Raw genomic sequence first — 18464 nt, forward strand, 5'->3', positions numbered from 1 at the left:
GATACTTCAGTTCTTGTAAACTGCTCTATTCTTCTGTAAGTTGGATTATATTCTACCTGTGAGAACTATGTCATTGTGAAATGACTGATACAAAAAAAATGTTTATCACAGGAGGTAACCATAGAAAAGTACAACTAAATCAAGGGATCATATAGCCCCCTTTCAAATGGTGATACAAGCTAAAGGACTAACCTAAACTCTGACGAGAGTTAAGACACTGCTTAGGGAGAGAGGACCTGGATATTTTAAAAAGCCATGATCTTGATGAGACTTGGTGAACATGAAGAGAAAGCTGAATGATGTTTCTAGGTGAAGAACTAGGTGCATGGTGATGTAATTAAAGACATAATAGAATCTAAAAGAAAGAGCACCTGCCAGTGGGAGGTGGGAGGGAGTGTGAAGAGATGGTAACATGAAAGAAATTAGTTTGGAATAGACTGAATTTGAGGATTAGTATCCAAGACCCTCGCAGAGCCTTTCATTGCTATTTCTGTACTGATCCGTTGGACTTTTTGTTCCCTCTATCTCTGTTTTTACCATTAATTTAAAGTTATGGAGTGGTGCATATATCAGGGCTAGATGTCTTTGAAGAAAATGAGATCTGCGAGGTAGGGGCAGGTGATTATTGATGTAGAAGTACAAATGGGATAGAGAGGCCGTGGCACCAGACCAACGCCATCCCATGGCAGAACCAGTCTGCACCCAGTTGGCACGGGATGTGCTCCTACTTTGCCCAAGATGGGAAATGGTTCCTGAGTCTGGACCTGAGCAAACAGGTCCCTTGGCCAGAGCCACAGGGGTCTATACCTGTGTGACTGTACCAAATCAGACTCTCTTTCATGTATGTTTTTGTCTCTGTTTAAAGGGAATACCGTGTCCAAGATGGGAAAATCTTCATTCCATTGAACATCACTGTGCAAGGAGATGTGGTTGTTTCCATGTATCACTTGAGGTCAACCATCGGGAGCCGGCTACAAGCCAAGGTACGGTCTCAGGAGGAATCGTGGCATAAGCTCCTCTGAGCCTTCAGTGGGAGTATTTCAGAGTCTTCCTTCTACATCACTTTAGGCTCGAGTATCCTATGGTTTTAGAATCAGAAGGAGCCATTACAGACTGCTTGTGCCCACCTCCCCTCATTTTACAGGGGAGGGAGCTGAGGCTGAGAGAGGTTATGACTTGCCCAGATGATGTTGCTAGGAGGTGGCAGCCCAAGAACTTCTAGCACACCTTGCTCTTTAGAAGCTTGTGCCTTTTTTACAGTGTCCCATTTGGATCAGCATGCGGGGCTACTTCTATTAAGGATATAGGATTAAGTAATTACACTTTTTAAATTATTTTATTGTAGTACAATTCACATAACATAAAATTCACCCTTTAAAAGTGTACACTGCAGTTGTTTGTAGTATTTTCAAAGGCTTATGCAACCATCAGTACTGTCTAAATCCAGAACATTTTCATCATACCCAAAAGAAACCCTGTATCCATTAGCAGTCACTGCCCATTTCCCCTCCTCTATCCCCTAGGCAACCACTAATCTACTTTCTGTCTCTGTGGATTTGTCTGTTTTGGACATTTCATATAAATGGAATCATACAATATATATAGTCTTTTGTGACCAGCTCTTTTCACTTAGCATGTTTTCAAAGTTCATTTATGTTATAGCATTTATTAATATTTCATTCCTTTATATGGCCAAATAATATTCCATTGTATGACTATACTGCCTTTTATTAATCTCTTCATCAGTTGAGGACATTCGGGTGACTGCCACTTTTGGAATATTACTACACGTAATTGCATTTTAACTCATCAATTATTTGCTAAGTGCATGCGCTGTATCAGTCATTGCCTAGGAGTTTAGGACTGGGAAGAATAAGACTGTGTCCCTGCCTTTAAAAAACTTAGCCTTGCATTGGCCAGCGTGGCTCAGTAGTTAGAGCGTTGGCCCGCACACTGAAGAGTCACGGGTTCAATTCCTGGTCAAGGGCATGTACCTGGGTTGCAGGTTCGATCTCCAGCCCCTGTCAGAGCACATGCAGGAGGCCACCAATTGATGTGTCTCCCTCACATTGATGTTTCTCTCCTCTCTCCTCCTCCCTGCCTCCCTTCCACTCTCTCTAAAAATCAGTGGGAAAAAGATATCCTTGACGAGGATTAACCAAAAAAACACAACGTAGCCTAGCCGGGGAAATTCATGCATGTACAAATACCCACTGCCATGTTAGAGGGAGGATTAGATGCTATAATGGGAGCAATTTGTTTTAGCCACTGGTGGCCCAGAAAGGCTACAGAGGGGCTCTGACCTTTCTAGGTGGGCTCTGAAGGATGAGTTTATCAGGTTGGAGTAGGGGCATACTGGATGGACGGAATAGAATGTGCAAGAACATGGGCTATTAGCAGATGAGGAAATGGCTTGCCAAGGCAGAGTTTGTGGAGAGGACAGGCTAGAAATGAAGCCAAGCCTGTTCCAAATGGGGAAGTCATTTAATGTTTATAGTAAAAAAGGTTCAGACTTAGAAATATTTGGAGGTGCATGGCTCCTCAAAATATAATCGTTTGATCTGATTCCCTTCCCACCAATTGATTATAATGTGCTTCTCTCATGTATTTTTAGGTGACCAACACTCAGATATTCCAGCTTCAGTTTCATACTGGATTCATACCACTGGAAACAACGGTTTTAAAGTTCACCAAGTGAGTGCTGCTTGGGCCAAAAACCCGTTTCAAGCGAGCAGCTGTGAAATGCTGGGAGCCAGGTGCCCGAGGCTCATTGGTGCTATGCTGCAGCGTCCCTGAATCTGCCGCAGGACTGTTGAGCGTAGCTCAGCAGCACAGAGAGGCTGGCGTTTTCATTTGTCTTGAACAAAAATGGTTCAAGGGACTTCAAATAGAAAGGCCTAAAATTCCATGTGAAGGAACAAGAGGGAACAAAGTATCAATGCTGGGATCCTTTGCCTCTGTGTTACCCTTTGTGTTTTCCAACAGGGGTGGCGGTGTCATCAGTAGTATGATATGAGCAATGGCCCTTCACACTGGATACTAGGCCACAGCATTCAAGCAGGGTCCTGGGAGACCCCCTTGCATCAGACATTAACCCTTGGTTGCTGTATTACAGTCTGGTCTAGAGAGCTCGGGGGTTTGGCTGAAGCTGGGGTGATCGATGGGAGTTGCTGGGTCAGGGTAGGAGTAGACATCCAAGAGCTCAGTGTGGTGACCTTGGGCCTATTCACTGTTTTAGTAACTGATTGGCCGTGCCAGTGCACACTGGCTGTATGTATCACCCGTGTTCTGGAATGCTTTTGCATGTAATCATATCCAAATTCTTCGAGTAGGTGTTTTCCCCCTCTTTTCTCTAGAGGAGGAAACTGAAGCTCAGACCAATAAAGTAATTTGGTTAATGAATGCTGATTGCTTTTTCCCTAGAAGTGAGTCTCAGAGTTAACCTAGGAGTCAGCCTCCAATGGTGTCTGTGCTGAACATTGTACTGGTTCCATTGTCTTTCACTGATCTGATCTTTTTATTTCCCTGTTTAGGCCTGAGTTAGATGCATGTGATGTACCAGAAAAATATCCTCAGCTATTTCAGGTGACTCTGGATGTAGAACTACAGCCCCAGGACAAAGTGGTCGACTTAACCCCGCCATGGGAACATTACTGCACAAGAGATATCAATCCCAGCATTCTCTTCTCGTCTCACCAGGAGCATCAGGACACTCTGGCCTTAGGAGGTATGAGTCACCTGAAGGTTTTGTTTCCAGCGTGAAGCCTCGGTGTTATCTATCACACTGACTGACTTCCTCTGCTTCATTGACACTCCATGGCCTTTTGTCTTGCAGGACAGGCTCCAATAGATATCCCTCCAGACAACCCCAGGCATTTTGGGCAAGGTGGCTTCTTTTCCAGTCTCTGTTGGCAAGGTACTTCCAAGCATTTCTGTACATTATGTGGTTAGGTGATTAAGTCACATGGTTCTTTCATAAAGGTGATTAATTCTCAAAGCAGCCTAAAGTAAAGCAGCACTTAGAAGTCATCCCCACCCCTCCTTATTTGACACTCTCTTGGCTCATTCCTTTTTCAGATCAGGCAGCTTCCCTACTTTCAAGTCCATAAATGCTCTCAGTCTGATGCAAAAGGCTATTTTAAGCTGAATGCTACCTTTTCTCTTGATGCAGTATTTTGGATCACATTTCTCCTGGGTTTACAAATAAGCATGATCTTTTTTAGGATCTTCCTTTACTCTGCTGACACACAAATTAACTCTATCTCCCGCCCTCAGCTAAATATTCTAAAAATATAAATCTGTCATTTTCTCCCAGAAGGCTGTAACCATTAGTGGGGCAGACCTGAGCTTCCCCTGGTGCAGGAAAGGCAAACACTTTGCCCACACACCTCTGCTACTTGCTTTAACAATCATGGCAGAAATCAGGCTCCATCACAGTATCCTTTTCTGCTAAACCTAGAGATGTTTCAGAATCTTTCTAACATAATACTTCAGATTGCTGTCATCAGCAGACTGGCATTGGCATTCTAATTGATACCCATCTGCCCTCCTGTCACTGGTTGGGTTCCTTGGGTTCCCCAAGATGGAAATCAAAAGGAACCACCCAAGATATTTCCAGACAAATTTTATTCGACTTGCACCAGGTACTAGGGAGATAGCATGTGAGGACAGGATTCCCGAATGGCTCCCGAGTGGCTTTGTTGGGTTGTTTAATAGGCTGTGGATAAAGTGGGCCTATGTAAAAGTAGGGCAAGGTGTGGATTTTTTTCCTCTGTCAGGGCCGCACCACTTTCTCATTGCTTTGAGTTGCTTAGCAGTGACCTCTGCACCCGCCCAGTGAGGGCAAGAGGGCAGTGTTGCTCACCGCTGCCACCCGAGGAAGGTAGTACAGGGGTCAAACCTTAATTGACGGTGCATGTGGAACAATGGTTTCCACATCTGCACGAAAGTGGAGGTGTGGTTGCATTTGTGTGGTTATTTTATCTGGTGTTCCCTCGGGCTGTCTGGCATTCCTTCCCCTCAGGCCCAAGTCCCCATGCTGTCTCAATCCTTGCTTTAGAATTTGCTAGAGTTAACTGCGAGGTTCAAGGTAGAATTGAGTAGTAAAGATTTCCTCTATAAAATGGGTAGGAAACTGGCTTTGGTAGTGGTCTAATTTTCTTGATGAACCTTCCTCAGCTGTGTGAACATAAGACAATATTCCCGTTTTCTACACAGAATTTTCTGTGTTTGGTGAAAACATTGTTCCTGGAATTCCTTTGAATTGAAAGGCTTACATTCAGAAATAGGACCAATAGCACACTTTAAAAAATGGAAAACTTGGGAAATCTAGATAAAAACAATTCCTATTAGGCTTTGAAATAGGTTTTAGCACAAATGCACAGTTTCTTTTCCTAGCTTTGCAGAGCCAGGTGTGCTTAGGAATGCAGAATTTTTTGAATTTTAGAAAGGTGATATGGTACATGTACTGTATATGACTTAGCATTCCCAGTGGCATCTCCAACAACAACTTGTAATCAAACATACTAACATTTCTGCAGCGAAACATATAAATAATAACCCTGAGTGAAATAAATGGAGACTATAAATACTTTCACATCAGCTCTGGTCATATTTTTCTGCCAACTTAGTTTGCACCAAACTTAGGAAAACCTTTCCCTTTTCACAGCTTTTTGCATTTTGGAATTGGGGATAAGGGACATGCATCTGTACTTAATTTGGAATGTGGATCTATCTGACATTAAATAACATAGTTCCATAGGAGGAGCTGTCTCAAGGAGGGCCGGAAAGTCACTCACCAGCACCTCTATTTCTTCCCTGGAAGATGCCTCTTTCCTGCTGCCTATTTTATGCTGAAAGTATCTTCTTTCAGGTTGGTGTAAGGACCATCCTAAGCAGAGCCATTCCCTCTATTCCTTCATTAGCTGTGTGGTCACATCTGTTCCAGACTGTGGGAGAAAGGCCTTGCTTTTGGCTACAAGCCACATGGAAAAGTAAAAGACAGTGAGAGGAGTCAGCAAAGAAATAGGAGATTTTTTTTCAAAGCACCTAGCACAGTGCCTGGAAGATAATAATAATGATAACAATAATATTATTAATAAGAAAAGATATAAACACTTAGGTATTACTTACTCTTGATCTGAGCACTTCCTATGTATCATCTCATGTAATTCTCACAGCAGCCATGTGAGTTAGGTAGCATTTATTACCCCCATTTTGCTGAGGTGGAAACTAAGGCACTGAGAAGTAAAGTAATTTTCTCAGTGTCACAGAGCCAGTAAGCAGTGGAGCTGGAATTCAGACCCAGGTTATCTGACTCCAGAGTTCTGCTCTTCACCCCTTTGCTATACTGACTCTCAGATGTTCAGCAAGTGTATTGAATATAATGTAAAATACATCAAGTATTCTATTGGAAAGGGTCTGAAAGCACTTTGCTCAGGGTAGCTCCTTCTCTCTTTCTGGAGTATATATAAATTATTTTTTAAAAAAAACAACAGCAACAATGCTGTAGCCAGTAGCTAACCACTTGTTGGCATACTTGGCCTTTCTTAGATCAGAAATCAGAGAAATCATTCTGTGAAGAGGACCATGCTGCCCTAGTGAATCAGGAAAGTGAGCAATCAGACGATGAACTTCTGACCCTTTCCAGTCCACATGGTAATGCCAACGGTGACAAACATCACGCAACCAAAAAGACCAGCAAAAAGCAGCAGGAGCCAGCTGCCCCTCCACCCCCTGAGGAAGTGGACCTTCTGGGCTTGGAAGGGTCAACAGTGAGTAAGAATTTCTCCCCGCCAGTGGCTCCTCCCACCAATTCTGAACTGCTCAGTGACCTGTTTGGGGGTGCAGGTGCGACTGGCCCTGCCCCATCTGGACAGTCTGGGGTGGAAGACGTGTTTCATCCAAGTGGACCTGCCTCTGCCCAGTCAACACCACGCCGGTCTGCCACCTCCAGCTCCGCGTCTCCAACCCTAAGAGTGGGAGAAGGTAATTTTTTCCATGCTGCACTGTACTTCTCTGTTTTGAAATACATAACCTTTGGGCCAAGCAGATAGAATTGAACCTTTCTAATAAGCTAGACTTTTCTGGTCTCCCTTTAAGTTCCTCTGAAGTCTATATCTTTATTTAAATGAGGAACACAGCCCTAGCCAGTTTTGTTCAGTGGTTAGAGCATTGGTCCATGGACTGAAAGGTCCTGGGTTCGATTCCAGCCAAGGGCAACTTCAATTGCAGACTTGATTCCTGGCCCTGGTCGGGGCACGTGTGGGAGCTAACCAATCGATGTGTCTCTCTCACATCAGTGTTTCTCTTTCTCTCTTTCCTCCTTCCACTCTCTCTGAAAAAGCAATAGAAAAAATATCCTCAGGTGAGATTTAAAAATAAATAAATAATAAATGGGGAACACAAGAGGAAATAGAAGGTAGGACAGGGTAAGAGTCAATGTGTGAGCTTCTCACCCTTTAATTTTTTTTTCCAGGGCTTTAGTACCTGAGTATGGAGATGTAGAATGATGAATTATTATTAATAATGACAGCTGATATTTGTGGGGTATTTACTATTTGCCAAACATGGGATTTAACACTTAGTGTTGACTCAGTTCTTGTAAAAACCCAGTAAGTAAGTGCTATTATTACCCCCACTTCATAGTTGAGGAAATAGAGGCTTAGAGTCAGATTAGTAGCATCCCTTTTATACAGTTAGTAATTGATGGGGCCAGGGTCCAAAACTAGGCCACTTGACTCCAGAGCTTTCCCCGTTTTTCCTGTAATGCTTTCCTGGAATTGTAGTTTTCTGAATACACTTTGGCTGTGCAGAGAAGTACTTGGTTACTTCGATTTGTATGAGGGACTCGAGCAGCACAGCTGACTGTAGCAGAGCTGTTGGTGCCAGGTATGGAGTTGGAGCCCATGTGGCTGTTAACTTCATCTTGTCATTGCTACAAGCTCAACCTTTCTTATGGCTGGACATCCACAATTTTTTGATATTTGCAAGACAGTGTAGCTGAGCAAGCGGAGGCCCATTATAGCTTCCAAGAACCAGCTGCCCCTGGTTACCAAGATAACATCACATTAGGAACAGTGAAGAGAAATGTCTGAACATTCCAGGCATATGGTAACCTGTAGGAACTTCCTTTCCCAAGCTTATTTTTCACTTCTCAGAATGCCTTGGGCAGGCATTGATTCGTGGTAGTGCAGCTGGAGGCATTCTTTGTGAGAGTGAGCCTCAGAATCATAGAATGTAGGTGCTGAGGCTCAAGCTCCTACATGTTATTGGTGGAGCCAGGATGTGAGGTGCCCTGAATCCCAGGGTAGTTCCTCTATACTTCATTTCCTTCCACCCAGTTCTTACTCACCAAAGTGAATAAAAGCTCTATCAGGGTTATAAAAAATCCCTAAGATCCAAGATAGCATAATGTTCAATGCTCACCTGTTAAGATGGTGCATCTTATGTGATTTTCGATAATTTAATCCATTATAGTCCCATGCAGATAATTCTGTTCCAGTTGTCAAAACTGGCAGAGCCCTCTGAGGCATTCGATAAATCTATATCTCAGGTTATAGACAGTGAAACTGAGGCCTAGATGTATTGATTGACTTATCCAAGGACATAGCTGATTGGTGGCAAACCCAGATCTAGAACTCAAGTAGGAAGTGAAAAGAACACAGTCCAGAGTTAAAGGCCTGGATTTGAATCCCAGGACGACACTTAACTATCTATGTAGCCTTATTAATAAAACCTTATTTTTCTTGGTCGTAAAAAGGGGATAACACTTATCTATTGTTGTAAAGACTAAATTTTGAGGTCTTGTGTGTTGGGATGTTCACTTTTAGTTACTGGAGAATGCCTCTAATTTAACATAAGTTGCTATTAAAAGTGTACCAAGTAATAGAAGATTTTAGCATCCTTCATTAGTTGGCATCAAACTTAGATGTAGAGGAATTAACCCAATGTCCTCTTATAGTTACTCTATAAATCTCAGTTTCTCATTTTATAGAAGGGATAAAGTTTTGTATTAAGTTATAAGGGATATACATTGTGTAGCAGAGTGCCTGACAGATACTTGATTTACTAGTGCTACGCAAGGCTAATTCGCTGCCCAGCAGATCATAGGAGAGCACTGTGGCAATGACATCATAGCTGAACATGTTAAACCATATATCTTACCTGGGCTTTGAGAGTGTGATTTATTTGTTACCTTGTTGGATTCTAGTTGTCTATTCTTAAATAGGTCAGTCCCACTCCAGGAAGCAATCAACTCATTAGTGTGATACTTACAGAACAGGCAGGGACATCTCACTATAAGGAGCTAAAGGGAATTTTGTTCTTGCCCAATAATGAGATATTGAAAGGCAATTACATACATGCAGCTCTGCATGGTTTCCTTCAAATTCATTTCACACCTGGAGAAATGTGATATGCCTTTGGGAAATTCATAGAATTTGGAGTCAGAAGACTTGAGCATGGATTTCAGCCTTATTATTTACCTGATATTGCGCAAGCAACTTGGCTTTCTAAACCTCAGTTTCATTGTCTATAGAATGAAAATAATACCACTTCTGTCTGATAGAAGACAGAGGTATTGAAGATCAGCTAAGGCATTCTTTATGACAGGCAGTGTAAACCCTAAGAAATGATACAATATTAGTGTTGTGGCATTGTTGCTGGAAACCTCAGCTGCCTCTGTTCTAGTTTTCTTAGTTGATTCACAAATTTTTGTTAGCCCCAGAGGATATTTAAGGATGGGCTGGGCTTGTGGAACAGCCCAGGAGGCAGACATTATCCTGATTTTTCAAGTTTTTGGCTTAGGGCCTGGTTATAGTGACAACTCTTCAGTATTTATTGAATGAATGAACTCACAGGACAAAGAAACACATTTTGTCTTTTGTTTTTTAGGTGCTGCCTTTGACCCATTTGGAGCACCTCCTAAACCATCAGGTCCAGATTTGCTGGGTTCTTTCCTGAACACATCCAGTGCTTCCAGTGACCCCTTTCTTCAGCCTACGAGAAGTCCTTCACCTACAATGCTTGGTAAGAAGTATTTTATATTGTGTTCAGTGGAACATAGATTTTCACAAGGTATCAGTAGATACTTAGATTTAAAAGCATCCTGTAGGTGTTTGGGGTGGGGTGGGGGAAGAACTACATAATGCATCTCTCTCTTTTGGAAATTAACAATTCATATTACCATATTAAAAGCTCTGGAAATCTTATCATAAATAAGTCTGTTTAACTTTGTTTTATTCAGCTTTTCTAAAACTAATTTGACTGTGGGATTCTTTTTTGCATTAGAGCTACATGCACAGCTTTATGCTACCATTGATTGTAGGATGTCTATTTTATGTACTGATAAGGCAGAAAAAAAAATACTGTTACTTTTAGTTGATTGGAAGATGCATCCTAGTTGGAGACATCTTTGAAATGTGGAAAAATATGAGCCAAGTTAATAAAATGTGATATGAGCATTCCACGAAATCAGTATCCTACAGAACAAAAGTTAGATGAATTAGAGCTATTCTGTCTAAAATGAAGCGGCCGTTGAACACTTGATATGTGGCTAGTCTATTTGAAATGTGCTCTAAGTATGAAATAACATCTCAGATTTTAAAACAGTACAAAATAAGAGTATAAAATTTCTCATAAGTATTTTTTATATTACTCATTAATATTTTCAATATGTTGGGTTAAATAAAATATATTGCTAAAATTAATTTCACCAATGTCTTTTTAACCTTTTTTAATGCGAGAACTAGAAAATTTAAAATTATACCTGTCCAGTAGCTCAGTTAAGGTTAGAGCGTCATCCCCCTATGCTGAGGTTACCAGTTTGGTCCCCGGTCAGAGCACGTACAAGAATCAACCAATGAATGCATAAATAAGTGGAACAACAAATTGATGTTTCTCTCTTTCTCTCTCTCTTTCTAAAAAATCAGTTTTAAAAAGAGAATATTTAAAATTACATATGTGGTCCACATTATATTTTTATGTTAGAGACTTCAGTTGTGTGGAAAGAACAGTGGTCACATCCATTTGTAAGTGCAAAAGGGTATCACTTAGGTAACAGATTAGAACTGGAGCTCTTCAGTGAGGGACAAATGGCTTTGAGCTAGAGAACTATATCTCATTTTTGATGTTGAAGGCTATTGAACATTATTGGCCTCAACCTAGAAAATGATGTATTGTTGAAGGCACCATGAGCTTGTCTGGAGATCGCTGTCCAGTCATCAGCTTGACTTCCTGGAATTTAGGCAAATGCAAAAGGAAGGTGAGTTATGCAACATCGGTCAAGCTGTAACTTGACTAAAGTCAGTGTAGCAATAACCTTTGTGGGTGATTTCCAATTATTCTTAAATCTCAAACTATTTGAGGTGTACGTATGTCATATGAGGACAACATACAAGAAATGCACCTCTCGCCCTTGAAGTAGTGTCCACCCAAGAGACTCTCCTGATTGGAAGTTGGTTTCCCTGGGGAGAAAGATGCAGGGATAGAGGTTAAAGCTTTTGTTTTTGCTCACTTACTTAAAATGTAAGTCACATCACCGCTCAAAATAGCTCCCTGTTTCATTTGGCATGGGAGCCAAAGTTCTCAAACTGGCCTACGTGGGACCTATGTGCTCTAGCACCCCAGTGACCTCATTTCCTATTCCCTCCCTCTTGCTCTCTCCATTCCAGCCATACTGGCCTCCTGGCTGTCACACTGGCTGTCTCCTCTTCCCCAGACATCACATGGCTAACTCTTTCACCTCTTTTGATCTGTGCTCAGCTGTCACCTTCTCAGTGGGATCTACTCTGACTGCTCCATTTCACATCACAACTCATGCCCCTGCCCCTACCCTACAGTTTCCTTTCCATGGTACTTATCAACCTCAATATATTTAATAGTTTGCTTACATGTTATGTTTATTTTTTGTTGTCTGTCTCTCCTATCAAGGCAGGGATTTTTGTTTTGCTCATTGATGCTTCCCTAGTGCTTAGGAGAATTACTGGCACACAGTAGGTGATATCTATCTATCATTCTATTAAATATGTAAATATAAAATGAATTAAGTCATTTGTTCCTACCTAAGCCTCTTTGATGCATAATGCTAGGTATAATAAGGTTATATATTTTCCTGATTTTGATACTTTGAATTTATTATTTTTATAAGAGTACTACCTTTTAAGTCCCATGGGCATGGATGTTCATATTTCAGCATGGCAGTTCTGGATCTGGTTCTCTGTTTCTTTTTAAAAAGATAATTTTATTTATTTATTTTAAATCCTCACCAAAAGATATGTTTCCATTGATTTTTAGAGAGAGAGGAATGGGGGTGGGGGGTGGGGAGAGAGAAACATTGACGTGAGAGAGAAACATTGATCAGTTACCTCCCATATGTGCCCCAGCCAGGAATAGAACTGCAGCCTAGGTATGTACCCTGACTGGGAATCGAACCTGCAGCCTTTTGGTGTATGGGATGACGCTCCAACTAACTGCGCCTCCTGGCTAGGGCAAGGTTCTCTGTTTCTTGTGAGCTGGTTAGAACATGTTGTTTATTACCCAATGTAGGCCAGTTAGCACCCCTTTGTTTTGAAGCCTCACTTCTCATTTTGGCCTGGGTCTTGCCAGTGAGTTTTAAGAATTTTCCACTATCCTTGCTTGGAAATCTGTGATCACTCCACTGTTAGTGGTTCAGTTGCATATTCTTCATAGAGGATAACATACATGTGAGACTCAGATGTCAGACTGGGAGGTCAGAATTGCCCATCTCCAGAATTTTCTATATCAGCAAAAGGTACCTGTTCCCATTCTTATATCCAGCCATTCACGCTGGAAACCTGGAATCATTTTCCTTAGATTTCCACAAGGCACCACCAGTCTCTTCTGAAAATCAAGAAATATTACCTTTGAGCTCTACAAATACTTATTGAACATCTGAAGAGAATAAGCACTGGGGCATAGTGTTAGAAGAAAAAATAAACAAATAACTGTAATAAAAGGTAAGCTAGAGAATAAAAGTATTAGGTAATTATCTTTTAATTTGTATATTTTCATCTCCAATATTGCGAATAGGCAATGTGTCTTTTAGTCCAGTGTTCCCTGGCATGGTCCCTTGCATATGGTATGTAGTCATAAGGATTTGTGGGTTTGATTAGTAATCAGGTTGACGTTCTGACACCTAGTTCCACATCCTAGTTCGGTGTAAGACTAAGATCAGAGTGTAAAGGAAGTCAGATAGCAAATGTTAGCAAAATGGCCTAATTTCCACCTCAGTTTTCAGGGATTACTGTGGAATAAGAACAGAAAGGAAAGAACTGTGATTGCTGATTATGGCATTTTTTTTAACTTAATGATGGGAAGGTACAAGATATCTTGGTTTGTACTAAGCAAACAAGTAAATATAAGGCTTGGTAATGCTAATCTTGTTGATTTGATGATTCTTTTGGTGGTGGTGATGGTGGTGGTGGTGAGTGCGTGTAGGTTTTAAATCTGACTTGCAGTGTTTAGTATTTGCATTTTACCCACTGATTTTATGGACAGAACTTAGAGGTGCCTTAGAAAGAAATACTTTCTTATGACATCCTGTTTCTTATTTGGGTTTTATAGATTCAGAAAAAACTTGGTGCCAATATGTATTCTTTTAATATTCCTGATTCTCTTTAGCAAAACATAAATTCTACATTTGGAATTTTGAGAGGGGCTAGGAGATGTATTTTGAAGCTGTAAGGAGTTTGTTTCGAGTGACAGTAGATATACCCCTGATATGAGCATGGTGGATGGCTTATAGTCAGTGCCCGGTGTGTGTTCTGAATGACTGGTCACTCTCAATTCATGTCACAGCAGAGAAGAAAACAAAACTTCAGTTCTGTTGATCGGGCCTCTCGTGTACTTGTTCATGCCAACCTAAGGCAAATTTGGTTTGCTTTTTTCATCTTTTCTTATTGCCCACTGCCTTTCGGATAAGTATAGAAGTGGGACACACACCGATGAATCAGGTAGTTCCTGCCTTCAAGAAATTCACAATTTAGTGAAGACAGACATATCACAGTTATATTTCAGAGTGTATGGGTATGGAGGTAAAGCAAAGTTGAGCCAAAGAAGGAACAGAGATAAACAATATACACAGTGTCCCAAAAAATGTATACACACTTTGGCTGCCATTATTCATTCCAGTGGGTTAAATCTGAAAAGAAAGAAACATCAGTTGAGCTATCAGCTGTTAAACTGTGTGTACATTTTTTTGGGACACCCTGAATGGCTTTTACCAACCCTCATGTAAGTCATCATAGCGGAATGCACAAATTATCAAGTGCTGCAGAATGTATTGAGAGCTCAGAGGGAGGGATGAATCCCTTGGGACTTCGGGGGGCCATGCAGATTTCATGGACGGTATCCTGTGTGAACTTAGAAAAGTGGGTTCTGAGCTATCGTGTTTTGATTCTTTTTTTCCTCCTAATTTTTAGCTTCAAGTACACCTGCTGTGAACATTCAGCCAGATGTTGCAGGAGGTTGGGACTGGCCTACTAAACCAGGTAAAGGTCAGCAGGCTATTTTTTGTGCATATGTAACCAATTGCAAGAGCATGACCAGCCATCCAAGTTGAAGTGAGTGCTTTGCAGGATATAATAGCCGCCTATGTAATTTGTGTTGCTTTTTCCTAAAGGCTCATATTCTGGTGGAACTTCCCCATTGCATTTGATGACATGGTAGTGCTGTGTGTTATACATTATTTTACTTTTCTAAGTCTCATTTGCTGAATGTCTGTTTTGGTGCTAGAATTAGGCAGATCTGGGTATCTATCTAACCCTGCCACTTAGAAGTTCTTGGATTTTTTTCTTACAAGTCTGACTCTCAGTTTTGTTATCTACAAAGTGGGGATCATAATTCTTGTCCCACATAGTTGTATAGTTTAAGTGAAATAACTTATATGAAAATTTCTAGCATAAAGTAGATGCTAAATAATTTGGACTGTCTTCCTTCTTCGCAAAGGACTTGCTTGAGGGCTGGATTTGTCTGTGATAAGTTGTCTTTCTCATGGGTAGGTGGTATTTATTGAGAGAGAGCCATCTTGTGTGATTGCATTCCCAGCACTGTGCAAGTTACACACACACACACACACACACACACACACACACACACACACACAAAATGCTTATCACAGCAACTTTGTGAAGCAGTTCCTGTTTCTTTACTTAACAAATGAGAAAATGTTGAAACTCAAGAGAAATTAAGCAATGTGCCCCAGGTCACTCATTCAGTAAATAGCAGAGCCAGAATTCAGATCCAGGCCTGAATACAGATCCCATACAAAGAATGGAGTCAGGTGACAGGAGAGGTAAACACTGGACATAATAGTTCACAGGTGTGGCCAGGAAACCACATATATGCCTTCTTTGTGCCCTGTCTCTGCTCCAGGCCACTATTCACTTAAGTTAGAAAAGCAAGGCCTAGCAACTTCTAACACATTTCCATATCCTGTCCTAATTTGCCCTTAGAGACAAAATGAGCCATAGCTTTAGGTTTCTGAATTTCAGAATTTAGCCTTAGACAATGAACTCATTTTCAACGACCTTATTTCCTTTTCAGGAGGTTTTGGAATGGGAAGCAAGTCAGCTGCCACCAGCCCAACAGGATCCTTGCATGGCACTCCCACCCATCAGAACAAACCCCAGACTCTCGATCCTTTTGCTGACCTCGGGACACTAGGTACAAACTTAACAGGTTAAGATATTTACTTATGGCTGCAAAATCTCAAATCTAATTCTTTAGTGTTATAATAAGCTGGTACCTAAAAATCTTGTATATTCTTAAGTGTATGTACTCCAAAACCAGAGATTAGCTTTAAAAACACACACACAGGCTTCAAATATTGTGTTGGAACTCACTCCTATGAATCCACTTTTCCAGTGCCTAATTTTGGATTAGTAAGATTAATAAAGTTAGAACTTTTAGGGGCATTTGACAACAGAATTTGGCTGCAGCAAAAGTAGTGAGAGTGTAGGAAAACACTGAGAGATGAGGCTGGTCAGGTAGATTTGAGCTACATGGGGCCAGCTGTGCATAGGCCTTCTTATGATGTTACCAGTGAGGTCCTCACACTGGTACCCATCTTCTCCTCATTGACTACAGTGCCTGTCTGGTCAGTTTGTAAAATTACCTACAAAAAATAGACTCTCTGTATAACATTTGCAAAGTATTTTTCATCATATGTTAATTGTTGTTAGAGGATAAGCATTACATGAGCAAGTAATTTTGGAAACACTGGGTTCAGTGGACTTCTGATTACTGCAAAAACTTCTGAGAATACATGGTCACAGTGATGCTTCCCAAAAGGGATACAGTTTGCAGTGTTCTCAAACTATTTCACCAAGAAAGCACTTTTCAAGTAGTTCATTGGATGTTTTGAAGCCTTGTCTCCCTCCTTTTTCCTTTCTCCTCTGGGCAGTGCAGAGTTGGTAAACAAAGTGGGTGAGCCCTGACACAAAGGTTTAAATTTGCCCTGTGGATAGTTCAGGTTCTCAGAAAGTCCTGGGGTATTTGGAGCCAAATTGTCTCAGGAAATGAGAGCATACTACCATTTTTGACAGTAATTGTGTCAGAACCTTGACCTTTATTATATATGTTTTAGAATTATTTTAAGAACTCTCAAAATTATTTTCCCTTCTTTGTATCTTAATGTAAGCTTAAAATTTTTAAATAACAACATCAGGTGAAATTCTACGTTGAAGAAAACTTCATTGACAGTTCATTTTTTATCCATTTATTCATTTCACAACTGTTTAGCGAGTGCCTTCAATGTGCTAATACGGCTTTAATAAAAACCAACCAGCCAACCAAAAGAAAACAGAAACAAAACAAAATTCTTGCCTTCTAAAGCTTATGCTCTAGAAGGGGAAACAAATAGTAAATGAATAAACATATAATAACAGTGTTTATTGGGGAATTTACTGTGTGCCAGGCACTATTTTAAGTGCTTTACATATGTAAATTTATTCATCTTCCCAATAATGAAATAAATTTTGAAGTAGAGTCTTCTGTAGATGAAGAAACTGGGGCACAAAAGGTAAAGTAACATTCCTGAGCCCTAAGGTTTCAACACTAAAGTCCTAGCTCTAAAGTTTTCACTCGTAGCCCATGTGCAGAGTGCTGTGAAAATAACTAAGGCAGAGAGTGATGGTGAGTGATGGCTGCTGGGCTGGGGTGTTGTTTTAGATACCAAGTGGTTAGGGAAAGCCTCTCTGAAGAGTGACCTCTATAGGAAGTTATTTTTTAAAATCCAACATTATGTCTTGCATTTAGTTCTCATGTCCTTTTACACAGTTAACCTGGAATCATTCTTCAATCTTCCTTTGCCTTTCATGATACTGATACTTGAAGGGCCCGGGCCAGTTAAGAAAGGCTCAGTTTGTTAAATTTAATCACTTGCTTAAGGTGATGTCTGTGTTTCCTTCGTTGTAAAATGATCATTTTTCCCTTTGTAAATCATTAGTAACCTGTGGGAGATCATTTGAGACTGTCCTATTTCAGATAATCCTGTTGGAGAATATTTTCCTTTCCACGTGACTTTTACCCACTGATCTGAGCATTCGTTAATGATTCTTGCCGGAAGTAGTCGTTACTATGATGTTGGTAAAATTGTGATTTTTCTGATTCTTCTTTCTGCATTTGTTAATTGGCATTTCACTGTAAGGAAAAAAGTCTTTTCTTTCTCTCTCCCCCTCTCTCCCTCACCTTCACATCAGAATGGACAAATGAATTTTTTTGATTCAGTGGGTTATCATTCATTACTGCCATTATTTCCTTTAATGCTCACATTGTCTCGGTTTTGATTTGTGAGAGCCCCATTGTTCTGGCTTCCATGTCCTTTTCACTAGGTTCCATCTTTTGAGAGCTTACTTTCTTATAGTACAAGAGGCTCCAGGCTTGTCTTGAGATTTTTATACCCTAGTCCTGGAACCAGCCGTTCTCCAAAGTACCCTTGCTCCCTTTTGCGGGGAATGCTATTTTAAAACCAAAATCTGTACACTAAGTATGTTCATTGGTACTGGGGTGGGTGTCATTTCTCTACCTTTCAGGGGATAGAGATAGTAGATGAATGGGTATAAATATGTAGAATTCCATCCAGTACCACAGGATGCTTCCTTGCCTTCCCCTATAGCATATGGGTATCTTCTTTTTCCCTGGATTGCAACAACATTAATAGTCAGACAACAGAAATAGTTTCAGAACAGCTGCATGCATATCACTGGAACAAATCTACTAGGAGGACTTCAGGAGTTCTCTTGTCATGTTTGAAATGCAGTAGTTTTTACAACTGCTGGAGAAATTGGTTTCCCAAATTTCTTCATTTTTCTAGTCCCATAACTTAGGAAAGTTAAGGGACTTTCCTAAAGCCTACACAGTGAACAGGTATATGAGCAAGGGCTACAAGGTAAAAATTAAACTTCCAAATTATATAGCTGCAATTTAGAAAAGACAAAAGACAG

The 18464-nt window shown here is 40.7% G+C and overlaps 1 protein-coding gene across 3 annotated transcripts in view; it reads left to right on the plus strand.

The window, feature by feature from the left end:
• The window catches only part of DNAJC6 (DnaJ heat shock protein family (Hsp40) member C6), a 109895-nt gene that overhangs the window by 82312 nt on the left and 9119 nt on the right, over positions 1–18464 (plus strand). For all 3 annotated transcript variants that reach the window (XM_081144045.1, XM_081144046.1, XM_081144047.1), the window contains exons 8-15: positions 866–983; positions 2615–2694; positions 3534–3727; positions 3836–3916; positions 6553–6987; positions 9895–10029; positions 14442–14510; positions 15565–15684. In XM_081144045.1, coding sequence (XP_081000171.1) covers positions 866–983; positions 2615–2694; positions 3534–3727; positions 3836–3916; positions 6553–6987; positions 9895–10029; positions 14442–14510; positions 15565–15684 — 1232 coding nt within the window. The remainder of the gene's footprint in view (positions 1–865; positions 984–2614; positions 2695–3533; positions 3728–3835; positions 3917–6552; positions 6988–9894; positions 10030–14441; positions 14511–15564; positions 15685–18464) is intronic.

The sequence above is a fragment of the Miniopterus schreibersii genome, assembly GCF_964146895.1.
Source record: "Miniopterus schreibersii genome assembly, chromosome: 8".
NCBI lineage: Eukaryota > Metazoa > Chordata > Mammalia > Chiroptera > Miniopteridae > Miniopterus > Miniopterus schreibersii.